Raw genomic sequence first — 13,459 nt, 5'->3', positions numbered from 1 at the left:
GCAGGACCTGTGGCCGGTGTATGACGTGGCGTAACGGTGCGTGCCGTTGGCAGGACGCCGTGGTGGACCTGGTGACGAGTCTGGGCGCGTCGCCGGCGCAGCTGGTGATCACGCTGCCGGGGCAGGCCACCGCCTTCGAGCTGCGCCGCGAGGACCGCACCGAACCCAGGTCCCCAGCCTCCGGGGCGCCGAGGACCATCTCGCAGCCGGAGGTGAGTCGGCGCACCGCAGCCAAACCTTGGTGGCAGTCGTGTACGGCGTCTGACTCCACTGGAAGTCGTGTGCACCACGACCGGGTGATCAAAAAGTCAGCATAAATTTGAAAACTTAATAAACCACGGAATAATGTAGATAGAGCATGACACACACGCTTGGAATGACATGGGGTTTTATTAGAACCTGAAAAAAAAACAATGTTTTCAAAATGTCCGACAGATGGCGCTGGACAGCAAAACGTCAGTGACTGCGCATGACAATCGTGTATAAAAGGAGCTGTCCGCCTTGATCCCCCTCACCCCCTGGTGTCTCCTTTCCTCTCCACCCCAACCAGTTGCCACGCCTTTACCGTTGTGTCCCACCCTCTCTCCATCTCCACACCCTCCATCTCCTTTCCCAACGCAACTTCCACCATCTTCCCGTCCCGGATGATGCGCTTCGCCCTGACATCTACCGTTCCTACCAACTCTAACTCCATCTTCCTGCCTCCTCCTCAGGGCTCCCTCTCCTCCCCCTCCCTCCTCCTGAGGGGCTTCCCTCTCCTACTCCCCCTCCATCTCTTGTGCCTCCTTCCAGCGTCTCTGCGCTCCCTCCTGCCCTGTCTTCCCTCTTCCTCTCCCACCCCACATGTCTCCTGCCTCTTCGTGTACCCACTGATGCTCCTCCTCTCTTCATTCCGCCGCTTCCCCTGATGCCGCTTGCTCTCCCCTCATTTTCTATCCTCTCTACCCTTTCCCTCGGCAGGTCCCGACTGGCAGTTTTATTCTTCGTTTTGTGTGCTCCAAGTGGGATTTAAGTGCGTTGTTCCGGAGTGTTTTTACTACTGTGGCCGACTTTTAACCTGTGCATGTCCATTCAGTGTCGTCTCTGAGTTTTGAAGAATCGCCAACTGTGTTTTTTAACTTTTTGGTGATTTTTTTTAACTGTCCCCCATGAACGTCTCCGTGTTAGTCTATTTTTTACCTCCATTTTCTCCAATTATTCTGTTTCAAGTTCCCGTTTATCGCCTTATGTATGTAACATTTTATTCCTATTTTAAGTTGTAGTGTCACTCGGCTGAATAGCGACGGATTGTGCCGCTGACAGCCCTCCCCTGCCTATAAGGGACAGGAGAATGAAATCACACTAAAGAAAAAGAAAAAAGAGAGAGAGAGAGAGAGAGAGAATCAGATGCACCAACAGTCGAAGCATGTTCACGTTACCTGAACAGTCGCCTTTAGTGAAGCTACACTCCTGGAAATGGAAAAAAGAACACATTGACACCGGTGTGTCAGACCCACCATACTTGCTCTGGACACTGAGAGAGGGCTGTACAGGCAATGATCACACGCACGGCACAGCGGACACACCAGGAACCGCGGTGTTGGCCGTCGAATGGCGCTAGCTGCGCAGCATTTGTGCACCGCCACCGTCAGTGTCAACCAGTTTGCCGTGGCATACGGAGCTCCATCGCAGTCTTTAACACTTGTAGCATGCCGCGACAGCGTGGACGTGAACCGTATGTGCAGTTGACGGACTTTGAGCGAGGGCGTATAGTGGGCATGCGGGAGGCCGGGTGGACGTACCGCCGAATTGCTCAACACGTGGGGCGTGAGGTCTCCACAGTACATCGATGTTGTCGCCAGTGGTCGGCGGAAGGTGCACGTGCCCGTCGACCTGGGACCGGACCGCAGCGACGCACGGATGCACGCCAAGACCGTAGGATCCTACGCAGTGTCGAAGGGACCGCACCGCCACTTCCCAGCAAATTAGGGACACTGTTGCTCCTGGGGTATCGGCGAGGACCATTCGCAACCGTCTCCATGAAGCTGGGCTACGGTCCCGCACACCGTTAGGCCGTCTTCCGCTAACGCCCCAACATCGTGCAGCCCGCCTCCAGTGGTGTCGCGACAGGCGTGAATGGAGGGACGAATGGAGATGTGTCGTCTTGAGCGATGAGAGTCGCTTCTGCCTTGGTGCCAATGATGGTCGGATGCGTGTTTGGCGCCGTGCAGGTGAGCGCCACAATCAGGACTGCATACGACCGAGGCACACAGGGCCAACACCCGGCATCATTGTGTGGGGAGCGATCTCCTACACTGGCCGTACACCTCTGGTGATCGTCGAGGGGACACTGAATAGTGCACGGTACATCCAAACCGTCATCGAACCCATCGTTCTACCATTCCTAGACCGGCAAGGGAACTTGCTGTTCCAATAGGACAATGCACGTCCGCATGTATCCCGTGCCACCCGACGTTCTCTAGAAGGTGTAAGTCAACTACCCTGGCCAGCAAGATCTCCGGATCTGTCCCCCATTGAGCATGTTTGGGACTGGATGAAGCGTCGTCTCACGCGGTCTGCACGTCCAGCACGAACGCTGGTCCAACTGAGGCGCCAGGTGGAAATGGCATGGCAAGCCATTCCACAGGACTACATCCAGCATCTCTACGATCGTCTCCATGGGAGAATAGCAGCCTGCATTGCTGCGAAAGGTGGATATACACTGTACTAGTGCCGACATTGTGCATGCTCTGTTGCCTGTGTCTATGTGCCTGTGGTTCTGTCAGTGTGATCATGTGATGTATTTGACCCCAGGAATGTGTCAATAAAGTTTCCCCTTCCTGGGACAATGAATTCACGGTGTTCTTATTTCAATTTCCAGGAGTGTATATTATCAGAGTGGGGAATGTGCTAGTTCAGCATTACGGTCTTATCGCCATAGGAAGGGGATTGAAACGGGTAAAGATCCGTCGACAAATGCAGCTGTGGGCAGAATGATTCCGAAGTTCGAAGCCACGGGTTCTTTAGACGATAGACCCCGTAGTGGCCGACCGAGCACAAGGCGTAATGCTGCTGAGACAGTTCCGGAAGAAATGGAGACAGTAGCGGCTTCGTCTATGTACGGGGAAGTCAGCGCTCGTGCAGTCGCACGTCGCACCGGCATCCTATACACTACTGTTTGGTTGGCACTTAGGTGTACTCTCCGATGCTATCCGTACAAAATCCATCGGAATCATGAACTGTTACCTGGCGATTTAGCGAAGCGGAGGGCATTTGCGGTGTGGGCGGTTCAAAAGATGGCGGAAGACGACGATTGGTTGAGTAACGTGTTGTAGACCGACGAAGCTCATTTCACGATCCGAGGGTGTGTCAACGCCCACAACTGCAGAATTTGGGCTACCGAAAATCCTAGAACTGTCATGGAAACTCCATTGCACGCGAGAAAGTCACGGTTTGGGTTTATTTACCACATCTATCGTTATCGGGCCTTTTTTCTTCGAGGAAATACGTGATTCTGGTTGTGTAACTGCTACCGTGAGGGTGAGAGGTACGCCGATATGTTACAGAGTCGCATCATCCCCAGCCTGGCTGATAAACACCTGCTGGAAAGTACGATGTTTACGCGGGATGGCGCTCCACCCCATATTGCAAGACGCGTGAAAGATCTCCTGCGCGCGTCGTTTGGTGATGATCGTGTGCTCAGCCGCCACTTTCGTCATGCTTGGCCTCCCAGGTCCCCAGACCTCAGTCCGTGCGATTATTGGCTTTGGGGTTACCTGAAGTCTCAAGAGTATCGTGATCGACCGACATCTCCAGGGATGCTGAAAGACAACATCCGACGCTAATGCCTCACCATAACTCCGGACATGCTTTACTGTGTTGTTCACAACGACTACAGCTATTGTTGAGGAATGATGATGGACATATTGAGCATTTCCTGTAAAGAAGATCATCTTTGCTTTGTCTTACTTTGTTATGCTAATTATTGCTATTCTGACCAGGTGAAGCGCCATTTGTCGGACATTTTTTAAACGTTTGCATTTTTTTGGTTCTTATAAAACCTCATGTCATTCCAAACACGTGTGTTAATTTGTACCTCTATATCTACATTATTCCGTGATTTATTCAGTTTTCAAATTTATACTGACTTTTTGATTACCCGGTATTTTGGATAAACGATCGTAAAAATTAAAATCTTTTATTTTACACATCGGTTTCGGTACATGTTGGATCGGTAACTACTAAGGTTACAAGATAGCTTCTTCTGCAATTGCAAGATTATTGTATGCAGTAAAAGTGAAGATATCTGTTGGAAGTAATCATCACAGTACATGTTACACCTAACAGAAAATGTTGTGTTATTTTGATATGAGCCTGCAATGTTCGAAGAGTTTGCACTGAAGATGGTCACACAGTGACCGACATCGATCTGTAAAATAAATGATTTCAATATTTACGATAGATGCTGCTCATTATGAAAAACATATCAATCAGATATGGATTCAAAATGTGGTCAGTAACACACTATAGTTCAAAAGCATCCGCTGTACTTTTCAAAACGACGTTCAGACCAGATCTGCGGCACAGTAAGGAAACTAAGCTCACTGGGAAAACAATTAATTAGCATGCGTATCACAGCTATAGTAACTTTAGGTGCACGCACTTTGTTTTAATTATTTCATTTTTTTAATTGATAACGAAGATGATATATCGTTATTGCAGTACCTACGTTATTCTGATTACGATGCAAAATTCCTTTGGATGTTCGGCACTGAGGCGATTGCAGCCGTTATGAAATGCATGAAATGAATTCGCAATTGCGGATAGTGATAACCATCAGCTGTAGAATGGAATGACGACAAGGAAAATTTGTGCCGTACCGGGACTCGAAACCGGATTTCCTGCTTATCGCGAGCGATCGCCTTACCATTTCGCTATCAGTGCACCTGTAGTCGTACATCGATTACGTATGTTCTCGTACAGGTATGGGAATAGACGTAATGGATGTACGAGTCCAGGTCGTGTAGACGCACGGTTGACGGCATACGAAAGTTTCGGCCTGCCATGAGCCGTCAATGGATAGCCAAATGGTATTGCCGGCACGGTAGCTCAGCGTGTTCGGTCAGAGGGTTTAGCTATCCTCTGTAATTAAAAAAAAACTGAGTGAACGGTTTAAGAAACAACCTAAACGAGTGTCATTGGACGTCCGCCACGAACAATTAAAAAAAAAATTGTACGGCGACCACTCGCGATAAACAGGGAATCTGGGTTTGAGTCCCGGTCAAGCACAAATTTTCCTCGTTGTCATTCCATTCTACAGCTGATGGCAGGCATTCGCAATTGCGAGTTCATTTAATGTATGATGATATTGGGCTTGTGGGGCGCTCAACTACTTGGTTATCAGCGCCCGAACAAATTCCCAATCTTTTCACTGTCCAGTCTCCCCAACTTCCTGAATGATGATGAAATAGAGAATCCCCCATCTGGCCGGGACTTCGTGATCCAGAGGCAGCAATACTAGCCACTAGAACACAAGCTGCGAACATTTTTATTGATGTGCACGTCTGTGTCTGTCACTCAGTGTCATGGAATACGTGATCAATACAAACAATGTTCTGAAAAGGAAAGGTGATGACTGTCTGAAAAAAGTTTAATATTCATTACGACTACTGTTTCGGCTTTATAGCCATCCTCAAGTAACCTGCTAATATTTACAACTTCGGTGAGACTACCTACATAAATGGCGGTTGTCCATGTGACTAATTATACAATGGAATCATACACTGTCCGTAATTACGTCTACTTTAACTTGATGTCCATATTGCATCTATAATAAACTGTCGTTGCCTAATTCATAGTGATTCTGTGATATGTTGCAACTGTAAACGTATGGAATACGCTTTGACACTTATTTCATAGTTCGTTTACTGTAAAATACGGTACGATATTCAGTTCTCAGATCGTTTACTATGAAGTTAAACGTTTTCATACTATAATTAGCTAACCAACGATAATGTTATATTTCAGTGATGGGACTTTGCTGTTAATTTTATCTTTCGTCTGAATGTGTTGTCTTGTCCATATATACTATCCATTTTTGTGGTACAGTATGTCAATAAAGTTTTCGAGATAATATTTATACTTAGCATACAAACCATCACATAAGTATCAAAACGTATTCCACACGTTTGTAATTACGACATACCACGGAATCACAATGAACTAGACTACGACTGTTTGCTATAGATGCAATACGAACATCAAATCAAAGTAGACGCAAGTATCAATGTATAATTATTCACATGCTAAACCACCGTATATGCAGATAGTCTCATTACTGTTCTATTCGCATGTTACTTGACAATGGCGATAAAGCCGAAACAGCTGCCGTATAGAATATTAAACTTATTACAGCTGGTCCCAGACTTTTGCTTTTCAAAATGATGTATTGTGACGTGCACTACGCTGCGGGACCAATCGAACGAAAACATACACTGAATAACTTGAAAGAAAACAAAACAAGTTAATAACGTATAGTGCTACGACACTCGAGAATGAAAATAACGCTGAAAATAATGATAGTAATAAATTACACAATACCAACAGGTGCTTAATGAGTGACTAAAGTGCGAAAATGTATGCATCATGTTACTTGCACAATAATAACAATGATAATAAAATAAAAGGATAAATAGTACTTTATGCCTTAATGTTGTTGTTGTTGTGGTCTTCAGTCCTGAGACTGGTTTGATGCAGCTCTCCATGCTAATCTATCCTGTGCAAGCTTCTTCATCTCCCAGTACTTACTGCAACCTACATCCTTCTGAATCTGCTTAGTGTATTTATCTCTTGGTCACCGTCTACGATTTTTACCCTCCACGCTGCCCTCCAATGCTAAATTTGTGATCCCTTGATGCCTCAGGACATGTCCTACCAACCGATCCCTTCTTCTAGTCAAGTTATGCCACAAACTTCTATTCTCCCCAATCCTATTCAATACCTCCTCATTAGTTACGTGATCTACCCACCTAACCTTCAACATTCTTCTGTAGCACCACATTTCGAAAGCTTCTATTCTCTTCTTGTCCAAACTATTTATTGTCCATGTTTCACTTCCATACATGGCTAAAATCCATACAAATACTTTCAGAAACGACTTCCTGACACTTAAATCTATACTCGATATTAACAAATATCTCTTCTTCAGAAACGCTTTCCTTGCCATTGCCAGTCTCCATTTTATATCCTCTCTACTTCGACCATCATCAGTTATTTTGCTCCCCAAATAGCAAAACTCCTTTACTACTTTAAGATTCTCATTTCCTAATTTAATTCCCTCAGCATCACCCGGCTTAATTCGACTACATTCCATTATCCTTGTTTTGCTTTTGTCGATGTTCATCTTATATCCTCCTTTCAAGACACTGTCCATTCCATTCAATTGCTCTTCCAAGTCCTTTGCTGTCTCTGACAGAATTACAATGTCATCGGCGAACCTCAAAGTTTTTATTTCTTCTCCCTGGATTTTAATACCTACTCCAAATTTTTATTTTGTTTCCCTTACTGCTTTCTCAATATACAGATTGAATAACATCGGGGAGAGGCTACAACCCTGTCTCACTCCCTTCCCAACCACTGCTTCCCTTTCATGTCCCTCAACTCTTATAACTGCCATCTGGTTTCTGTACAAATCGTAAATAGCCTTTCGCTCCTGTACTTTATCCCTGCCATCTTTAGAATTTGAAAGAGAGTATACCAGTCAACATTGTCAAAAGCTTTCTCTAAGTCTACAAATGCTAGAAACGTAGGTTTGCCTTTCCTTAATCTTTCTTCTAAGATAAGTCGTAAGGTCAGTATTGCCTGACGTGTTCCAACATTTCGACGGAATCCAAACTGATCTTCCCCGAGGTCGGCTTCTACTAGTTTTTCCATTCGTCTGTAAATAATTCGTGTTAGTATTTTGCAGCTGTGACTTATTAAACTGATAGTTCGGTAATTTTCACATCTGTCAACACCTGCTTTCTTTGGGATTGGAATTATTATATTCTTCTTGAAGTCTGAGGGTATTTCGCCTGTTTCATACATCTTTCTCACCAGGTGGTAGAGTTTTGTCAGGGCTGGCTCTCCCAAGGCCGTCAGTAGTTCTAATGGAATGTTGCCTACTCCCGGGAGCTTATTTCGAGTCAGGTCTTTCAGTGCTCTGTCAAACTCTTCACGTAGTATCGTATCTCCCATTTCATCTTCATCTACATCCTCTTCCATTTCCATAATATTGTCCTCAAGTACATCGGCCTTGTATAGACCCTCTATATACTCCTTCCACCTCCCTGCTTTCCCCTCTTTGGTTAGGACTGGGTTTCCATCTGAGCTCTTGGTATTCATACAGGTGGCTCTCCTTTCTCCAAATGTCCCTTTAATTTTCCTGTAGGCAGTATCTATCTTACCCCTAGTGAGATAAGCCTCAACATCCTTACATTTGTCCTCTAGCCATGCCTGCTTAGCCATTTTGCACTTCCTGTCGATCTCATTTTTGAGATGTTTGTATTCCTTTTTGCCTGCTTCATTTACTGCATTTTTATATTTTCTCCTTTCATCAATTAAATTCAATATTTCTTCTGTTACCCAAGGATTTCTAGCAGCCCTCGTCTTTTTACCTACTTGATTCTCTGCTGCCTTAACTAATTGATCCCTCAGAGCTACCCATTCGTCTTCTACTGTATTTCTTTCCCCCATTCCTGTCAATTGTTCTCTTATGCTCTCCCTGAAACTCTGTACAACCTCTGGTTCTTTCAGTTTATCCAGGTCCCATCTCCTTAAATTCCCACCTTTTTGCAATTTCTTCAGTTTTAATCTACAGTTCATAACCAATAGATTGTGGCCAGAGTCCACATCTGCCCCTGGAAATGTCCTACAATTTAAAACCTGGTTCCTAAATCTCTGTCTTACAATTATATAATCTATCTGATACCTTTTAGTATCTCCAGGATTCTTCCATGTATACAACCTTCTTTTATGATTCTTGGATCAAGTGTTAGCTATGATTAAGTTATGCTCTGTGCAAAATTCTAACAGAAGGCTTTCTCTTTCATTTCTTAGCCCCAATCCATATTCACCTACTATCGAATTCCAGTCACCCATGACAATTCAATTTTCGTCTCCCTTCACTACCTGAATAATTTCTTTTATCTCATCATACATTTCTTCAATTTCTTCGTCATCTGCAGAGCTAGTTGGCTTATAAACTTGTACTACTGTGGTAGGCATGGGCTTCGTGTCTATCTTGGCCACTATAATACGTTCACAATGCTGTTTGTAGTAGCTTACCCGCACTCCTATTTTTTTATTCATTATTGGACCTACTCCTGCATTACACCTATTTGATTTTGTATTTATAACCCTGTATTCACCTGACCAGAAGTCTTGTTCCTCCTGCCACCGAACTTCACTAATTCCCACTATATCTAACTTTAACCTATCCATTTCCCTTTTTAAATTTTCTAACGTACCTGACCGATTAAGCGATCTGACATTCCACGCTCCGATCCATTGAACGCCAGTTTTCTTTCTCCTGATAGCGACGTCCTTTTGAGTAGTCCCCGCCCGGAGATCCGAATGGGGGACTATTTTACCTCCGGAATATTTTACCCAAGAGGACGCCGTCATCATTTAACCATACAGTAAAGCTGCATGCCCTCGGGAAAAATTACGGCTGTAGTTTCCCCTTGCTTTCAGCCGTTCGCAGTACCACAACAGCAAGGCCGTTTTGGTTAATGTTACAAGGCCAGATCAGTCCATCATTCAGACTGTTGCCCCTGCAACTACTGAAAAGGCTGCTGCCCCTCTTCAGGAACCACACGTTTGTCTGGCCTCTCAACAGATACTCCTCCGTTGTGGTTGCACCTACAGTACGGGTATCTGTATCGTTGAGGCACGCAAGCCTCCCCACCAACGGCAAGGTCCGTGGTTCACGGGGGGAGGTATTTCTTAATAATAGGACAAAATGGGTGAACTGCTGGTCATGGCCTACTAGAAGGAATAAATCCAGTATCCGAATAGAATAATTTTGAAAAGCCGTAGATATCTAAATCAGGACGGGTAGGGTATTTCTCGCCACAACACCCAAGTGTTAACAATTCTCAGTGTTGATGACGCATCAAACTGAAATGAAACCTCGAGCTCTCTGCGTTTACGTCCATCGTCTTCGTCAGGGGCAGGTTATCTTTCTCTGCCCCTAAATTTCTAGTGGGCTTTTTGAGTTATGGCACCTCACAAAGTCAGGGTCTTTTCAGCCGAGTACCAGCTGAGCTGCTAGTGGAAGAATGTGAGGCCCAATAGGGAATATTTGGAAAGGGAATTACAGTTTGGAATTTATCTTTTATCTTAAGGAAATTTTCCACTAATCTTGGTTCAAAAATGGTTCAAATGGCTCTGAGCACTATGGGACTCAACTGCTGTGGTCTTCAGTCCCCTAGAACTTAGAACTACTTAAACCTAACTAACCTAAGGACATCACACACACCCATGCCCTAGGCAGGATTCGAACCTGCGACCGTAGCAGCAGCGCGGCTCCGGACTGGAGCGCCTAGAACCGTACGACCACCGCGGCCGGCAATAATGTTGGTCAAAAACCAGGAGATGGGAACTATTTTTGAATTTCTGAGCAATATGTACCAGCCAAATCATGAAACTTTATTTTCTGTTTAAGTTTATTTGTTTATGTGTATATAGATGTAAGTCATAGACTTTCTTGACATGCGCAGCAAACCTTAGCCGCTACAGATAGCCGGAAAACGCTCTTTCGTAACTGATAGTTTTCTTGCTTTGTTTGTTGACCATTTAATTCCCTTCTCATGGGGAAGGGGATGAGGTCGTTTTCAGTAGCCACGTTGCTGTTTTTCTGTCGTAAAGCACTGAAATATATATGGATAGAATTATTCACAGATAAACAAACTAATGAGATTAAAATGCATAAATGTGCTGCCTAACACGGTATTACTATTTTAACGATTTTGTGGTTTAGTCAAAGTTGAAATACATCAGTTAACTTTTAGTACATGCCAATCTGTCTACGTAGGCCACACCAATGGATATTTTAAAATTAGGTATTCTGAGCATCTCAGAGCCTTTAAAAGTATAGTCCTTGCTATCATCTCGTATAAGACAACAAACAACCAAATAACAATGAAACTAATATCGTGATCCTCAGAGGTAGCAGCAGGTCCTCTCAATTACTTACAGTAGAGGAGAACTACCGCACACAGAAACCAGTGATCGAAGGAAAGAAAGTTTTGAACGAATATGCAACATGGTGCAAGAAAACACTGTTTGCAACACTAAATTAACTGCTCAAAGACACTTCCCCAAATAAAATATTGTATTGGAATATCCTTGAATACACCAAAACAACTCCCTCATCCATTTCTCTCTTTCTCTCTTTCTCTCTCTCTCTCTCTCTCTCTCTCTCTCTCTCTCTCTCTCTCTCTCTCCCTCTCCCTCCCTCACACACACACACACACACACACACACACACACACACACACACACACGACTTATGGTTTCGCCCGGTTGTGCATCTCCGGACTATCTTTTTTTTCTATAGTAATTATATACGCTGTTTTCCACACTTTTTATACTCCACTCTCACCTTTTTTCACGCCATTGTTGCACAAAAGGGAGATTTGAGAAAACAGTTGTGTCGCGATACTCATAGAGACACGCGATATTATTACTATGGCTCACGTGTTCGTCGTTTTGTTTCTTTTGAGTGAGGCGCTATTTTCAACGTTTGATGAAAACTTGCTGTGGTGTGTCAGCTGGAACTGTTTTCTCAAATCTCGTTTTTATGCAAAAATGGACTGAAAACAGGTGAGAGTGAAGTATAAAAAGTGTGGAAAACAGCGTACATAATTACAATAGAAAAAGAAGACAGTTTGGAGATGCACAACCGGGCGAAAAAGTAAGTACCGTACACACGAAACCATTACTCATGAGAAAGTAAATTTTTTTTAAAAAATAAGCAAATTCCTTAAGACTATTTTTCAAATGACGTGTCCTCAGTCAATAATAAAAGTCACAAAAACAAGCCAAGCTGTATAAATCCACTCTTCACAAGTAATGTAGTTTTAGATGAGTAATCGAAACAAAATAAATAGCACGTTATCCTTCGTAGGCCTAAAATAGAAAAGCGGTCGTGAACTTTGTATGATGTTTTACATAAATCAGTCGAGATCCGCGTAAGATGACTTACAGGTATCGAAACATGTTTGGGTAAATGGAAAAAGCAACGCATTGTGTTTTGCGGGAGGTGGAGTTTAAAAACTCAGATTCAATGAAGAAAGAATGAGTAACGTGTCTGCCGGTGTGGTGTCGTGCAGCTGTGCCGCGCGCTGTCCCGCGGCAACTGGACCCTGGAGCGGGATGAGGACCAGACTGCGCCCTACGCCTACAGCGGCCGCCGCTGGATCGCCTTCGACGACGCGCTCAGCGCCTCCATCAAGGTACGTGCCAGCAGGCGCCGCGCGAGGTCGCACCGTCGCAGCTATGTATGGGTGACGCCACGGCTGTGAAGCGCCTAGTCAGATAAGTAACTGCTTGTATAATAACTACATACTTTGCAATGTTAAACACTTCTTCTGAACAACACTTACATACTTTCAACCAAAATGTATATGTCATTACTTTTTGACTATTTACATCTGATTTTGTAGAGGAAAGGATTCACCAGACAGCTACAACTTATTTTCTCAACTTTATCTGGAGACCGGTTTCGATAAGTTCATTTCCATAACAGGTGACACATCGCGAGAGATGCAGCAACTGTATAATTTCTTTTAAAAAAAAATATTTATCGTAACGGTCGCAGCTACGAATACTAATACTTCAGAATAAGTGTCTATCACGCTTAACGATCATCTTCCTATATAAAAATGAAACACCAATAAATAACCATTTCTTTGTATAATATATATCGAAAATACCTAAAATTTTAAATTCTCGAAATTGTATCTGAAAAAGCAGGTAGCATATACTGAAAATCTTTAAAGTTTTGAATTCTTAAAACTGCAACTGATTAGTCGAGTCTTGAAAAGTCGAAGTTCTTTAAAAAGAACATAGTCATCGATAGTGTTATAGGCACTTAGCTGTTCCTTATCTATATAAACGATTTGGGAGGCAATCTGAGCAGCCGTCTTTGGTTGTTTGCAGATGACGCTGTTGTTTATCGACTAATAAAGTCATCAGAAGTTCAAAAGAAACTGCAAAACGATTTAGAAGAAATATTGGAATGGTGCGAAAAGTGGCAGTTGACCTTAAATAACGAAAAGTGTTAAAAGGAACGCCTTAAACTTCGGTTACACGATAAATCAGTCTAGTCTAAATGCCGTAAATTCAACTAAACACGTAAGTATTACAATAACGAACAACTTAAATTGGAAAGAACACATAGAAAATGTTGTGGGGAACGGACACCGAAGATTGAGTT

General features: G+C 43.8%; 1 protein-coding gene across 1 annotated transcript in view; it reads left to right on the top strand.

Annotated features, from left to right (window-relative positions):
- LOC126335901 (uncharacterized) overlaps window positions 1–13,459 on the top strand; it is a 204,773-nt gene that overhangs the window by 118,850 nt on the left and 72,464 nt on the right. The window contains exons 9-10 of the mRNA XM_049999373.1: window positions 54–212; window positions 12,354–12,476. Coding sequence (XP_049855330.1) covers window positions 54–212; window positions 12,354–12,476 — 282 coding nt within the window. The remainder of the gene's footprint in view (window positions 1–53; window positions 213–12,353; window positions 12,477–13,459) is intronic.

The sequence above is a fragment of the Schistocerca gregaria genome, chromosome 2 (genome assembly GCF_023897955.1).
Source record: "Schistocerca gregaria isolate iqSchGreg1 chromosome 2, iqSchGreg1.2, whole genome shotgun sequence".
Lineage (NCBI taxonomy): Eukaryota > Metazoa > Arthropoda > Insecta > Orthoptera > Acrididae > Schistocerca > Schistocerca gregaria.
This window is presented reverse-complemented; position numbering and strand designations above follow the sequence as displayed.